Raw genomic sequence first — 16,902 nt, 5'->3', positions numbered from 1 at the left:
GCGTTCCCTAGTAAAAACTGCAATTCAAGTGTTTATATCTACAACCAACGGTTAACAAACGGTCACTAAGAAATTAAATCTATTATATGTGCTTCCTACAATTCAATAATCTGTATTGAAATCACCGAAATTGTTGACTCCACTACCTAACAGTTATGTTGTTTCCGCTTCTTTGATGGTTACTTCTTTGATAGTTGCATTTGAAATTGTTGACTTCACCATTAAACAATTACATTGCCTTCACTTATATGACAATAGCCTCCCTAATAGTTGTATCAATAATCGTTGGCTCAACTTCTTGACAATTGTTGCTTCCACTTCCTTTACAGCTACGATGCTTGCCTTCGCTCTACCTTTAACTAACTTGACTAACTTGTCGACCTAACACTTGGACATTTTTTAGTGTCAATGGTTATCAAGAGCATTGACGGTGCGTATAACAATCAGAATAAAATTCAGAATAGAATAAAATTTGTTATATCCTATGTTTGATTCCTACTCAAGATAGGATAAAAGGGGATGAAATTATCCTATGGGAGATAAGTAATAAAAGTGGATAGGATTTCTAGAATTTATAATATAAAAGTTATTTTTCTTAAATGACAAACTTTTAAAATTAATAAAATATAAATAATATTTGAATTCTAATATAAGAAATTCAAAATAACAAAAAAAAAAAAAAAAAACAATTTGGCTATTTTAATTTAATCTTATTTTAATTTATATATTTGAATTTAATTATATTTTATAAAATAATTTCAATATCTAAATATACATATATACTTATTTTTATTATATATTTTAGGTATTTTAGTATTTTAGGTATATTAGTACAATTTACTATTTAATAAAATTTTATTAGAGAACGGTGGGAAGGGAAAAAATAAAAAGAAATTAATTAATAAAAGAGAGAAAAATAAAATAAAAAGCAATAAAATAAAGTAAGTAAGAGTGACGTGAGAGATAATTATTTTTCTGGAAGGACAAATTTTTTTTAATTAACAAAATTAAAAATATATCTCAGTTTTAGTAATATTTGAATTCTAATATAAGAAATTCAAAATAACAAAAAAAATATAGCACTTTAGTTATTTTAATTTAATTCTATTTTTATTTTTAAATATTAGAATTTAATTATTTTTATAAAATAATTTCAATATATAAATAATAAATATATATTTATTATATATTTTAAATATTTTAGTATTTTGGTTATATTAGTATAGTCTACTATTTAATAAAATTTTGTTAGAAAATGATGGGAAGGGAAAAAATAAAAAAAATTAATAAAAGAGAGGAAAATAAAATAAGTAAGAGTGTCTCGAGAGATTTTTACTATCTCTATTTTTAAAAATTTTGGTTCATTTTTACTAATGTGTTGTTTATACCAAATAATATATATGATATAATATGAATATATCTGATTTTATTACTTGTAATCACCAAACAATGGATGTAATATATCAAAATCTCATAGATTTCATATCTTATCTTATCAAATCATATCATGATTCGAAATCCGGACGATCAAACGTAACTTGAATGTTTTTTCTAGAGTTGTATGCTTTTTGGGAACATTAATGAATACATTATAATATTTAAATAATAAGCCATGAATTCATTTAAAATTTTTAGCTTTTAGAATTGTTGGCATTGGTTCTACAAAAATCTCACATGGTATGAGAAACCATTATAGATTGAGGAGCGCCAATTAAGGGCCTGTTTGATAAAATCTATTTCTGTTCTTTTACAACAAATTTTTTTATTCTTTTGTTTCAAGGAACGAAAAAATAATAGAAATGTATTTGGTAAAACTTTTGTTTCCAGAAACAAAAAATTCTATTTTTTTGTTCCCAAAATAGATTTGGAATAGAAATAAGAAGTAAAAAAAATCAACTTTTTGTTCCCGAAACAATTTCTAAAAACAAATTTTCTCTCTCTTTTTTTTTTTTTTTCTTTTCTTCTTCTTCTTTTTCCTTTTGGCCGGTCGCCAACGGCGAGAGGCTCGGCCATCGATAGGCCAATGTGAGGCCGACCTTGCACCGCCTGGGCGAGGTCGAGCCTCGCCGGTGGCCTGTCGCCTCGCGGTGGCCTAGCAAGGCTTCGACGAGCTTGTTGGACCTCGCCGCCGGTCGCGCCGCCGCCTTGGCAACCAGCCCACCAAGGAGGAAGAAGGAAAAAAAGGAAAGAAGAAAAAAAGGAAAAATATAACAAAACTATTAAAAAATAAATAAAAGAAACAACAAAATTATATAATTTTACCAAATATATTTCTATCCTGGAAATAGAAATTTTTGCAGTTACCAAGCGCATTTTTATACTTAGAAATTGTTCCCAAGAACAGGAAAAAAAAATTTTTTATAAAAAATTATTCTCTAAAATAGAATCGTTATAAAACGCACATTTAAGTCTTTTACAAGGTGTTGGCTGCAACAACAGTAGTCAGCCGCCCGGTGTCAGTATTAGGTCAAACTCAGAAAACTCCACAACTTTATTTTCCGCTTTACATTTTTCAAAATAGACAATGTTTACCTATAACCTATATTTGTTATACAATGGAGGAAGTTACCAGCTACATCAGAAAATCTACCATTCATTGTCTAGATTTTTCACGTTCTTGTAGGGCGTGGGGCATTGATTTTCTGGATAACAGATCGATCTTCTTAATTGCTGCAATCCGGCCACGACAAAGGTAGGGCGTAACCAAACGTAAATGCATCGTCAAAAAGTAAATTTGTCTTATGATGTTACGACGTTTTCATTGAGGCAAGTGTAAAAATCCCGCAGCTACAAAATACGAGTTAATTGACGTCGGAAACTCTTTGGATTTTCAGTATATCCAAGGTACGAGAAGATGCGAATACACAGACATGAGCACTAGATAAGCTGGGATCGTAAAGGAGACTCGACACATGACCACATCTGGATAATCTTGCATGCAGATTATGAAAGATAACCCGTTTTGCACTAGATGAGAACATGGACTATTCTCGATTGATGTGAACAATGATAAACAGAAACATCGAGCCCTAACTACGTCGTGTACAGAACTCAAACTTGAGAGCTAAATAACTAAATTCGCACAATTAAAAGATTTATGATTAAAAGGTTCTATGATTGAAGGCACGGTCGATGTTCCAATCCCTCCCTATCCTACTTCCTTCCTCAGTGTTATCTGAATCATCTTCGCAATTGCGTTTATCACCACCAAAACCTGCTCGGGTTAGAGAGAAATTAAGCTGTTTCTACTATAGGCATTTCCAGAGCAGAGAACATTTTATTGGGTTTATCTGTGCAAAGTGCATAGTCTGTCCCTCATTTCAACAGAAATGAAGTTCCCTGTTCTGTCCTATGCAATTCTTCCTTCTTATAGGAAGTAAAACAACCTCGAGTTCATTTCAACAATTCCTTAACTTTCCTGTGGTGGCAGATATAGTTTATCAGTATGCGTCCCGTTAGCTGCCCATGAATTTAAGAATGCGTTTCGGGGGAGAGGGGACAGCACTATTTTGCCTATGGGCCATTGTCCATGTAAATGTTCGATGCTGTTCTGACTGATCAGCTGACCTCATGCAGAAGGTAGACGGAACTTTCCATATTTCAGCCTCGAACCGGTTCATGGAAATTCAGAATTATTCAGAGACACCAAAAATTTGCCATATTCTCTATTTTTTCCCTCCTAAACAGGAGTCGCACCTATCTTATGTGTCAAAAATCTGAAATTTTATTTTAGTAAGACGTCTCTAGCATGATAAGTGCGTTGAGAAGCATACTCAACATTGACACCAGAAAGTGAACTTCTCATTCCTTTCGATTGTTCATGGGGGCCAGCTTTCTATTAAGTATTGTCAGATTTACACATGAAACTGTATTATCCGGACATGAAAAAAATAACAGCATAATTGAAGTTTATAGTGGTACAGCACCACTCTCTTCTCACTCTCCCGAGCTACTCTTAGTTTCTCTATTTTTTTTTTCTCTAATTGATCTAGCTTTTAGTTCTGGTTCTCTCTCCTATTGCGGGTCGTGCATCCAAGCCATTTACATAGGCTTGTTTACCATACTTTGGCAAAGGGGAAGTCATCTCGCCACTTTGATTTAGGCAACTGCCTTAGTCATTCTAATATTTTAAATTCCTCAACAGTCAAATTACAAAACTTTGCTACCCTCGGCCATAATTTCCAGCATGTTCTTTGACTCTGTCTTCACTTTTTTGCGTGCTAGCTGGATAAATAAGTTGGTCATCTCTTGATTTGGTGGGATCTTGTTGTCTCGGCTGCACACGTCTTCACTTCATGCCCTTATTTGAGGTAAGGTCCATCTTGGACCCCCTTTTTTTTTTTTTTTTGAGAAAATGCATTCATTTCAGGCCCTTAATTGAAATTTTTCCTCTTTTTTTGGGAGTAACTTTTGTTTTCTGTGTGTCCGCAAGAGAATACTTCCACAGGCCACTCCTGAAGAAGACTATCCCTCCTTTGGCACTAAAAGGGAGTTGCATGAAGACAACCGAGAAGATGAATTCTTCCATGCACACAATATTATTTAATGTGTAGACTTATTTTGTTTCTTTCATTGATTCCCTCCTACGGTAGCTGAAGAGAAAGGAAGACATTGGCTTTGTTTGTTTCATGAAAAATGAATAATTAGAAAAAAAATTTTCTAAAAATAATTGTTTGTATAAATTGAAATAATTAATCAACAGAAAATATTTTCAATATTGATAACAATTTATATCCAAATATTTCCGTGGTTAATGAAAATATATTTCACTTATTGACTTTTCTGAACCATACAAATAATCATTTTTAGGAAAATGTCTTTAAATTAGCTATTTTCCGTAAAATAAATGGAGCTTATTCACGTGTAATAATGAATAATGAGACCGGGTTCTTCTTTGTGTATAAATAGAGAGCTCATCATAAGTTTTCTACAAGCTAGAACAAGTAGAGCATTCCTTCAATCAAGCGGAGGATCTCACGTGAGGTTTTGTGCAGAAAATCCTTGAGTGTTTTTGATTGGGGAAAGTGTCGAAAAAGTTTTAAACCTTTTGTCTTTGTGTCGATTTAATCCTAAACCTTTTTTTGGTGCCGATTTAATCTTAAACTTTTTTAGATTGTGCCAATTTAGTCATTTCCGGCCAATTTTGGCTGAATTTTGCTAATTGAACACCGATTGGCTGACGTGGCCTTATCGGCGTTGACGTGGATAACTTTTAATAATATTTTAATATTTTTGAATTTTTATTTTTATTTTTGAATTTTATTTTTATTTTTTTATTTCTCCTCCTCCTTCCTCCAATCGGCGAGGTCAAGGTCGACCTCATTGGCCACCTTGCCAGTGGCAACGAGGGCGGCCTCACATGGGGCGGCGAGGCTGGCTTGCCCGATGCTACCATGGGCGAGGGTTGAGCCTTGCCAGATCTGGCGATCGCCACTTGCTGCAACTTCAAAGGGGAAGAATCTGGGTTGCCAATTGGATTGGAAAAATGGGTAGGAATTCATCCCTCGACCCGATTGAGAGAAGTCGGGTCTGTGACCCAGATTTGCCCTTCTCGACCCACTATTTGGATCGGCTCCAGAGACGGAAGGTGGCAGCAGTCCTTCATTGGATTGATCTCCAAGGCGCGGGCCTCCTTCATCTCTGGGCGGGCCATATTGAGCCCATGCGGGATTTGCTTCATTCGTCCATTGACCCTGAATTGGAAACCAATGGACCAATGGCCACTGGGCCGGAAGGAGGCTCATTTTCTTGGATCGATTCATTCTGATACGAGGTTTTGCTGTGTGGTGAATCTTCACTTGAGTTCTTCTTTTGATCCTTCTGCATGGTATTGTAGAATATGGATTCCTACGGATTCCTAGCGAGGTGCTGAATTGTTTTGCAAATTTTGCTGCTACAACAACTCAAAAGACCAAAGCAGAGGCAATTCTAGGTGATTTTTGCAGAAGTTTATGCCAGGAAAGAGCTCTGAAACCATGTCAGAAAACTAGAGAAATAGGAGGAATTTGTTGTATTGTATTCAATTATCCAATGTACATCTACACGTGTCAATTTACAATACAATGAATAAAAGCAAATTTAGGAAAAGATACATAAAAGATTGCAATTTCCTATTCTACAAAATCAATTATGGATTGACTAAATCAAACAGTCCATAATCTAATTACAATGAATATCCTGTGAATCTTCAGTCATATGTCCAATAATAATTCATCTTGACTTCATTTACAAATGAAATTGTAGAACAGTAAAACTCGCGGAATATTGGAAAATGAAAGGCATTGGAGCACACGCAATTTCCGCAAGGAGTTATCGCAATTTCCGCAAGGAGTTATCGCAAGAAGACAACGACTTTTTCTTCCAGAAGAAAACAAAGGAAGACTAAAACGGGTGGACAGAAGAAGAAGCTCTCTCTCGTTACCGACAGTGGTCAACGACTTGTTGGTCGGGGCTGGAAAAAGAAGACAAGAAAAGGGACAAATTTTGGTGCCTGAACATGGTGCCAAGAATTTATCGCAAGGAGACGACGACTTTTTCTTGCAGAAGAAAACAAAAGAAGACTAAAACGGATGGACAGGAGAAGAAGCACTCTCTCGTTAGTTACCCACAGCAGTGAACAACTCGTTGGTCGGGTCTGGAAAAAGAAGACTAGAAAAAGGACAAATTTTGGTACGTGAACATGGTGCCATTGCCGGAAGTGAACGCGAGACATACAGACCTGTCGGATCTTAATGCACGTCTGAACCTGGATTACATAAGAAAGAATGACGAGGTTGAGCAAATGTTCGTTTTTCCTGCAATAATCTCAGTTTACCCGCTTGGGTATAAAATAGTGAGCAGTAATTATGACGATCTTATTTGATCTTACTTTGATGATTTGTGAGGGAGTGACTGATTAAGACTCAGATCCTCGAATCTTAATTTGAGGAAATGTTTATTTTTATTTTTGGTCCTTTTCCCAAATATATAAGTAAGACAATAAAAAGGAAATAAAAAAATAGATTTAATATATTAAAGAAGGGAAATTAGTAAAGGTCCTATATGGGAGTCTTTTATACGGCAATGCTGGACATTGAGTTCTTCAATAAGCATAATAAAATATTCACAACATCCCCTATAAAAAATTGCACGAGTATGAGTGATTTACACTTAATTTTTCCATTTATAACCCTCTTCCAAGTGTTTTTTTTTTTTGATGACCCAGGGAAGCCCTGTACGCCAACAGCGCAGCGGAGTAAACCCTGGGGAGGCATGTGAGTCACCACCACCCCTCGTGCCTCGGGTAAGTCACCCTTGCGACGCTCGGGAATCGAACTCCTCCCCTTGCGTTAGGGGGAGAAGCTCGCCGCCAGCAGTGCCACCCAGGCGGGTGATACCCTCTTCCAAGTATTAGTACAAGTACAAAAAAAAAGCAGAATACAACGTATCAACTCTGGGAAAAAGGGCAGGTCTCATCGATACTACCCCACTCCTACACCCAAAACTTGCCTACACAAAGCCATGCTTCTATACTGTGAATCAACAATTTTACTAATGTTACCAAGCATCTGTCCCAAACACACGCGTTGATACGTATGTATTTTTAACAAAAAAAGGTAGGTTTGGGTTAGGGATACTGGTTTAGGATTTTTTTGTGAGACAAAAATTAGATTGGAATAAATGTGTTATGAATATCATGAGATAAAAATTAGTTTGGAGTAAAAAGTAATAACAATACCAATTCAAGATTTTTAATGGTATTAACCTTTCTAATAATGCAAATGCTCTACAAATAATAATTCTGATCCGATCCCAAATCGTGTACCACAACCAATGAAAGAGTTACATAAATAACAAGGCCGTCCAGATGAATATGATTTCTCAGGACAACATTTTGGTGTTTGACCAACCAAAAAAAAGACATTGACCCCAAAAAACTTGTCCGAACAGGTTACTCCCCAAGACGATATAAAGCACGCACCGAAGAGCTGATTCTTCACAGCGCCAGGCACTCTCACTCTCCTGTTATGGCTGCTCCAATTTTCATTCTCCTCCCATTGGCACTCTTATTCATAACAGCAACTTCCCAGGGACAGAAAGCCATCAGCCTCACCGACACTCTCACGCCCACCTCCAAATCCTCATGGCTCTCCCCTTCCGGCGTCTTTGCGTTTGGATTCTACCAGAGAGGCAACGGTTATTACGTGGGAGTCTTCCTTCCAAGGACTTCGAATAAAACCGCAGTCTGGACTTATGGCCGAGATAGCTCTTCGCTTCCGAGCAATTCCACTCTGCGTTTCGACGGCGGTGGCAGACTCGTTCTTCAGTCAGCACAAGCACAGGATATGTATGTTGCCACTCCTAATGACACGACCGTGACCACTTCGGCTTCAATGCTTGATTCGGGGAACTTCGTTCTTTACAACTCTGACCAGAAGGTCATATGGCAGAGCTTCGACACACCGACAGATACCATTTTAGGCGGCCAAAGTCTACCGGCATCAAAAGAGTTGCATTCAAGTGCTTCGGTCACTGATCCGTCCACGGGTCTCTTTCTTGCCATCATGCAATTAGATGGAGTGCTTGCGTTATATCCAAAGGGCACTCCATTTACTGGCGAATACGGTTACTGGGATTCGCGGACACCTAATAATGGTCCGAATGTGACGCTACATCTTGAGGATAATGGGTTTTTTTACCTATTGAAACCCCAAGGTGTATACCTTGCGAATTTCACGAGCCAAGGACTTCCTAAAGAAGATATGATCTATCTTGCCAGGATTGACCCAGATGGGATTTTCCGGCTATACTCATACGACATAACCAGGAATGACGATTGGCGCGTCAAATGGTATAAACCAGAAGACAGATGCCTCCCCAAGGGCCTATGCGGGCTTAATGGGTTTTGTGTGAATGTTGGTCAAGATTATGAGTGCCAGTGTCTTCCAGGATTCGTATCTGTTGAGGACGGCAACAGGACTGCAGGGTGCGAGAGGAACTTCACTGCAGAAAGCTGCAAGAACCCCACGGTCAGCAACAACATGCAACCTGTTCCTAACACCACATGGGAGGATGACACGTATTCTGCTCTTACGTCGCTGACCAAGGATGAATGTTTAGAAGCATGTCGGCAGGATTGCAATTGCGAGGCTGTTGCATACAATGTCAGTCAATCCTGCTATAAGTGGAAGTTTCCTTTAAGATTCGGTAGGAGAGTCCCTGATGGGAACTCAAACCCTCAACTTTACGTCAAGGTAGGCGATACTAGATCTGGATGAAGCGAAATAAATGGGTTTGAGCAAAAGCATACTTGGAGAGACATTCTGATTGCAATTGCATCATCGATTGCTTTTGCAATGATGGTTTTGCAATGGTGATATTGATGTAAGAGTTGTTTTTTTTTTTTGAAAATTAATGTGGGTATATTAATTAATACTATAGTTTATCGTTTTATGGGATTGGTCTAATAAGACGAGATGAAGATTTCTTAATTAGTCTGGTATGAGACTAGTTAGTGTGGGCAGAGTTGAGCTTGGCTCGTAATGAGATGGCCTGGTTGAAAACTCTATAAATAGAAATAGTGCTCAAATCTCTTTTCTAATCTTAACACACAATTATTCTCACATTAAAAGTGTTTATTGAATGCTAAGGGTGATGGGCCGTTTCATTGACCTAGTGATACAAAAGGCAATAGAAGAGAATCTCTTGAGTTTGGATCGTCGATATTCCGCATCAAGAATGATGGATTGCAAAACATGTATGCAAATATTTTTACTTGATTATTTATGTGTTCTTGATTTTAGCTATAGAGATCTTGAGATGCGTTTTTGTGGCTTACATGTGGTATGAAAGCAGTCATAGCTTAGAAGTCAAATGAACTGTTTTTGCCCCTATTTTTTTTTTTTTTTTTGTTCAGAAAAATTTGATTTTAATCACATAATCGGCAAGAGCTCATTGAGATGAGCATTTTGAGTGGTAGCATGCCATTAGGGGACGTCGCATGCACCCTCATGTGGGGCCACGCTTTGTTGGGCTTAGACGTGGATAAAATATTGGGTGGGTTTTACCCTCCACGTAGGCGAAATGTATCACCATACAAAATTCGACACGTGGCAATTTTGGGCCCAGCTGTTAGTGCCCACTCTCCCCCATTAACTCCGTCTCTCTCCCATTTACCCTCTCTCCTCCCCTCCGTTTCTGCCCACAACTGTTTCTCCCCCTCTTCTCTCTCCACTTCTCTTTTCTTTTTTCTTGTGTCTGCCATGGCTCGAGCTTGAGTCGGCTCATGGCCGCTTCAGGTCAAGGAGGGACGGTGCGCCGCCAGATGGAGATTGTGTTGAACTTCGTTTGTGGTGAGATACTTGAGGCCGAGCTCGAAACTCGAGCGCTAACCAAAGCTCCGAGTTTGAGGTCGAGCAAGTGTTGTCCATGGTTGGCCACAGTGGCCGCCACTGCCTTGATGATCGTCTTGCTTGAGGAAGATGACGAGTCTGGCAGCGGCGCTTGGAGCGAGTCTATTATGGAAGGAGGAGGAGAGTCGGAGGTCGGCGGCGGCGGATGACATGGAGGCGGCCTGGGAGAGGAGGGCGCGGACGCAGGAGGGGTCGGCGGGCTGCTTCGGGGTGGTGATGCGCTCCACTCCGGAGTGGCGGTTGGCGACGCACCAGGACTGGATGAGGCGGTGGAGGGTGTGGTTGGGGATGAGGGCGGAGTCGAGAAGTGGGGCGTGGGTGACGGGGTAGGTAGTGTTGCTGGCGGCGATCCAAGGCTCGATGCTGGACAGGTCGTAGGTCTGCCCCATCTGTCACCGGGTCCCGCATCAGCTCTAGCGAGATGGGGCACTGGAAGTGGTGCGGGATCTGGACGCCCACCATGTCTAGCGGCTCCAAGCTCAGCCCCCACGCATTTTTCTCTCTCTAGGAACGGCGCAAAAGCTCCCTTTTGTTCGTTACTGCACTCCCTCTCTCTCTCTCTCTCTCTAGAATGTGGGCACTGGATGAAGTGAAGGATCGAGCCTTGCAGAGTGCGCATATGGGCACTGGTGAAATTCCTCCGTTCGTGAGAGGACGCTGGTTTCTTCCCTATACAAAATCGGGAGTAGAAGAGAGAGAAAGAGGGACAAGAGAGAAAGAGGGAGGGAGAGGACAATCGACATCCTTTCTCTGACAGCTGGTTTTTGTGGGCAGAAACGGAGGGGAGGAGAGAGGGTAAACAGGAGAGAGACGGAGTTAATGGGGGAGTGGGCGCTGACAGGTTGGCCAAAAATTGCCGCGTGTCGAATTTTGTATGGTGATACATTTCGCCTATGTGGAGGGTAAAACCCACCTAATATTTTCTCCTTAGACGTGTGTTACCACATGCTCCCATGCACAAGGGGACACCAATGCTTGCCTTGCACATGCTAAGGCTGATGTCTTTGTGATGTTAGCGACCGAGTGACTGACCCAAGATATGACTCATTGACCCGCTCGACTTGGTTCTCCATTGATTGGACCAGTTGGATCGGCGATTTAGATTGGTCTAAGCAAGCCTAATCATGTGCTACACGTGCCGTGCATTTTGGCTGGATGTATAGGCGTGTTCGATCTTCAATTGGAGCGTTCTTGGTTCCTGCGTGCTCGAATAAAGATTGTCTATACTATGGTACATTTATTTTACACATTTGATGATTTTATGGATGTGAAAATATGTATGAAATCCTAAATATGTGTATTTTTATTAGGGGTGTGCATGGTTCGGGCGGGCGGTTCCCGACTTAAAACCGGGAACCGTCCACTAAGGACCGGTTTTGAAAAATTGAAACCGGAATCCATCCGTTTGTTACATGGATCCAATAAGAACCGGTTTGCCTGTTCGGTTTGATTCCCGGGTGGATCAATGGAACCGGTCTCGCAATAATAAGAATATCACTTTCTAAATCCCACAATGAGAACTCTTCATATCGAGTAATATACTAAAAGTTTCTAGTAAACTCATGGTCCAAGGAAAAGAAATCACTAAATGTGGTTAACTTGTAGGAGGATGAAAGTGACATTTTGCCTCTTAGTGGAATTAGGGGAAAGAAGAATCACTAGAGGGAGGATTTAGAATTTGAAGATGAGAGGAGTAACAAGTAGACAGTAGTGTATGTTGATGACATCGACACCGAGCTATCCGAGATGATGGATACAATGCTACTCTTTAAAATTAAAGGCAGGAGTCGAGATTCGAATGTTGATGAATCATTTGAAAAAAAAGTAAATAAATATTTACAGTAGAGTAGACGGACACATGCTAGTGATGGTGGGAAGTTTCATGATAACACACCAACCCCAACCAGCAATGTGATAGAGATTGTGGATCTCAGAACTTTGTTGATCCTGTTGATGCTAGGTTTGTTAATTAGTAATTTCAATTCTTTTTAATATTAAAAGTTAATTGGTCCGATTTGGGTGGGCGGGTGGACGGATTCGCACATGGAACCGGAATCAGACCAGTATCCACCGGTTCTCTCAAGAACCACTGGTTCCAGGCGGTTCCGGTCCTGTTCCAAGCGGTCCGGGCAGATTCCAGTTCTTTTGTACACCCCTAATTTTTATAGCATTTTCCCATATTTTCTTGTATTTTTCTATGATTTGGAAATACAAGTGCTAGCTCACATGGATATCATCACATGAATAATGTGTAGAGTGTGATTCATTGATAACATGTACAAGATTTAACATGTGTCAATGAATGAAGTAGGCCTTGTTTGGTTCGGCCTTTTTCAAGGGGCTTTGGGCCCTCAAAGCTCATTGGGGAAAATATTTGGCGTTTGTGATACATTTTTGAAAGCTCATTGAGCAAATGTCGCATTCCCAATGCTAAAAGCCCAATGCAGGTCGTGAGGTGCTTTGAGCATTGGGCATTTTGGAAATGCAAGTTGTCATTGTTCATCTTCCTTGTTCATAGTTGTCACTATTCATCTTCCCCATTTGCCTTTGTCTTTCCCGCCTCTTCTTCGGCAGCCACCATCGCCGCTTGGGGGTCGCATGTCCTCGGTGACCACCACCTAGGTTGGCACGACCCGCGACTTCAGGCGATGTTGCCTAGCTCAATAGCCAGATTTAGCGGTCTTGAGGCTAGATTTGACCGTCGGATGGCCAGATTTGACCTCTGCGACCTCAGGCTACCAGATTTGGTGGTCCGGTGGCCAGATCTGGCTGCCCGGCGGTTGGCTAGCGGTTGGCCGGCCGCCGGAATTTGATATTCAGACTTAAATAAAACATAAAAAATAGCAAAAGCCAATTACAAATGTGAATTTTGCCAAACGGTGTTTATGCTAATTTACCTTTCAATGTTACAATTTATCAAACGGTGTAACATTTTCTCTTTCTTTGATCATTTAGTATTGTTGAAGGGTGGCTTTGGGTCCTTCCAAATATTCATCAGTCGCCTCGAGCTCATTCCACAATGCCAAGAATCGGTTGAAGCAAACAACGATCAAGAGGCTCCCTTGCTTCAATTCCAATAGGGCTTGGCTGAGCGTAAATAGCTTCGCATGATCAAGTCTCCCATACATCTTGCGTATGTTCTTCCACATTTTCTTCAAGTCCTCTGTTGCTAGGAGTCTGGTCACGACATTGGGAGCTAGGCAATTCCCAATCCAGGTACAAACTAACTAATTACATCTTCGCTAGTGTTGTTGAAGTCGTTGTCTGTCGGGAGTGGGACGACTCCATTGAGGAAGCCGTCCTCCTTTGTGAACAAGGTTCGCCGGAACTCCTGAGGCCAGGTGGTGTAGGTGTCCGAACCCGTGAGCTATAGGTTGATCAGCTGGAGTTTGGGTCCATTGGTCGGTGACGTTTAGAGGGGATCTTCAAGCTCTAGGCGATCGCCGCTTGCTGTAGCTTCAAAGGGGAAGAATCTTGGTTGCAATTGGATTGGATAAACGGGTAGGAATTCATCCCTTGACCAGATTGAGAGAAGCCGGGCCTGTGACCCATATTTGCCCAGCTCGACCCACTATTTGGATCGGCTCCAGAGACGGAAGGTGGCAGCACTCCTTCATTGGATGGATCTCCAAGGCGCGGGCCTCCTTCCTCTCTGGGCGGGCCATATTGAGCCCATGCGGGATTTGCTCCATTCGTCCGTTGACCCTGAACTGGAAACCAATGGACCAATGGCCACTGGGCCGGAAGGAGATGCGGTGCTGTCAGGATGCTGAGGAGGCTGATTTTCTTGGATTGATTCATTCTGATCCGAGGTTTTGCTGTGTGGTGAATCTTCACTTGAGTTCTTCTTTTGATCCTTCTGCATGGTATCGTAGAATATGGATTCCTACGGATTCCTAGCGAGGTGCTGAATTGTTTTGCAAATGCCGCGCTACAACAACTGAAAAGACCAAAGCAGAGGCAATTCTAGGAGATTTTTGCAGAAGTTTATGCCAGGAAAGAACGCTCTAATACCATGTCAGAAAACTAGAGAAATAGGAGGAATTTGTTGTATTGTATTCAATTATCCAATGTACATCTACACGTGTCAATTTACAATACAATGAATAAAAGCAAATTTAGGAAAAGTGCAATTTCATATTCTACAAAATCAATTATGAATTGACTATATCAAACAGTCCATAATCTAATTACAACGAATATCCTCTGAATCTTCAGCCATATCTCCAACAATAATAATTCATCCTGACTTCATTTACAAATGAAATTGTAGAACAGTACAACTGGCGGAATATTGGAAAATGAAAGGCGTTGGAGCACACACAATTTACGCAAGGAGTTATCGCAAGAAGACGACTTTTTCTTCCCGAAGAAAACAAAGGAAGACTAAAACGGGTGGACAGAAGAAGAAGCTCTCTCTCGTTACCGACAGTGGTCAACGACTTGTTGGTCTGGGCTGGAAAAAAGAAGACAATAACTGCTTTAAACTTCTCCTACTAATGTATTTCTGTTTCTCTGTTCAAAAAAAAAAAAAAAAAAAAAAACATGGTGCCAAGAATTTATCGAATATGGTGCCAAGAATTTATCGCAAGGAGACGACGACTTTTTCTTGCAGAAGAAAACAAAAGAAGACTAAAACGGGTGGACAGGAGAAGAAGCACTCTCTCGTTAGTTACCCACAGCGGTGAACAACTTGTTGGTCGGGTCTGGAAAAAGAAGACTAAAAAAAGAACAAATTTTGTTACGTGAACATGGTGCCATTGCCGGAAGTGAATGCGAGACATACAGACCTGTCGGATCCTAATGCACGTCTGAACCTGGATTACATAAGAAAGAAAGACGAGGTTGAGCAAATGTTCGTTTTTCCTGCAATAATCTCAGTTTACCCGCTTGGGTATAAAATAGTGAGCAGTAATTATGATGATCTTATTTGATCTTAATTTGATGATTTGTGAGGGAGTGACTGATTAAGACTCAGACCCTCAAATCTTAATTTGAGCAATTACTGTTTGTCGTCTTGTCATGAAGATGAGCATACCAAAAGAGAGCTTACGACGGCAAATCCTCCAACAAACTTTGCATGTGATATAGTCAAGTGAGAGAAGACATGACATAGGAATAATCCATGTCTCTCACTTCCATCCCCTTCTCAATATTAAGCCTAATTAAATATAAAGAGGAGCATAGATAGTAACCCCCCCTAGCCAATACCGTTCAAAAGAATTCAAACTCAAAATTCAGGCATCCGAATGAAAATCATTCTAAAATTCCTTGATCATCCCATAGAGGAGTGGTCGATCATGAAAAAGCAGGATTTAGGCTGATTTAAGCCACAAAAACTTAGTCAAGATTCCCTCGGAAAAATCATTGACAATAAAATCTCACCACGTGACTTTCGGGCGCTACAGATTCATTCAGGATAAGGATTTCCCCACCACTTCGGATTCTTCTAATTCTATCAGTTTCCAAGTCCTCCGCTGACCCATCAGTCAATATCTTAATCCTCGATTGTCATCATGAATGAATATTTAGAATATATTTAGAATATATATTTAGAATATCACTATCAACTCATGCTACTTGTTAAAAATATATCTAGAATATCACGTAATTCTATATATTTCTCTTAATTGGTCCTCATTGATTATATTTTACATTTGATCACTTTAGATAATTGTCATGTAAAGCCTAATAAAAAAATCTCAAATTCTTTCTTCCACTTTGCTCTCAACATGGTATTAAAGCCAGTATTTTTTTTTTTTGCGTATGTGTCTTTCTTGTTAGTCAAATTTTGGGTACCACTCATGATCTAACTTATATATATGAGGAGAATTGAAATATTATTCCACATTGTTTGACAATAAATCTTAGACTTTCTCTCTCTCGCTATATATATATATCATCCCTTCACTTATCAATTATAATTTTTCTGGATTAAACTTTCTAACGCTACATTATTAGTAATGTGAAAGTACCATCAAAGAGCACATTGTCATAAGGAAAAAGTCATTCGCCCGATTAGTAATCTAGAAAGAGAGAGAGAGAGTGGAAAATGAAAGGCGGTGTGAATGAAAGGCGTTGGAGCACACCGCAATTTCCGCAAGGAAAGTTCTCATGTAGAAGAAAACAAAACAAAACTAAACGGGTGGACAGAGAAGAAGCCCTCATTCGTTACTGACAGCAAAGACGATGAGAAAAAGGCCCAACTTTGGTACGGAAACAGTGTCATTGACGAATAAGAAAAAGGCCCTAAAACGGGTCCGAACCCGCATCACATAAGGAAAAAGAAGACATTGAGCAAGTGTTTTTGGTAAAAAAAAAATCATAAACTTTTTGTATCTGTATCAATTTGATCATAAATATTTTATTGACGTTAATTTAATTATAAACATTTTGATTTGGTGCTAATTTAGTTGTTTTAGCTAATTTTCATCGGATTTTGTTAATTGAGCATCGGTCGATTGATGTGATATGACCGGTGTTAACATGGATAACTTTTATTAATATTTTT

The 16,902-nt window shown here is 39.7% G+C and overlaps 1 protein-coding gene and 1 pseudogene across 1 annotated transcript; one reads left to right on the top strand and one right to left on the bottom strand.

The window, feature by feature from the left end:
• The first annotated feature begins 8,006 nt into the window (after window positions 1-8,006).
• LOC104423917 (G-type lectin S-receptor-like serine/threonine-protein kinase LECRK1) lies at window positions 8,007-9,257 on the top strand. The gene has a single exon (XM_010036350.2). The coding sequence runs from the start codon at window positions 8,007-8,009 to the stop codon at window positions 9,255-9,257; it is 1,251 nt and encodes a 416-aa protein (XP_010034652.2).
• A 1,109-nt stretch (window positions 9,258-10,366) lies between these two features.
• LOC120287489 lies at window positions 10,367-14,083 on the bottom strand (annotated as a pseudogene).
• Window positions 14,084-16,902: the final 2,819 nt, after the last annotated feature.

Source organism: Eucalyptus grandis, chromosome 8, assembly GCF_016545825.1.
Source record: "Eucalyptus grandis isolate ANBG69807.140 chromosome 8, ASM1654582v1, whole genome shotgun sequence".
In the NCBI taxonomy this organism is placed as follows: domain Eukaryota; kingdom Viridiplantae; phylum Streptophyta; class Magnoliopsida; order Myrtales; family Myrtaceae; genus Eucalyptus; species Eucalyptus grandis.
This window is presented reverse-complemented; position numbering and strand designations above follow the sequence as displayed.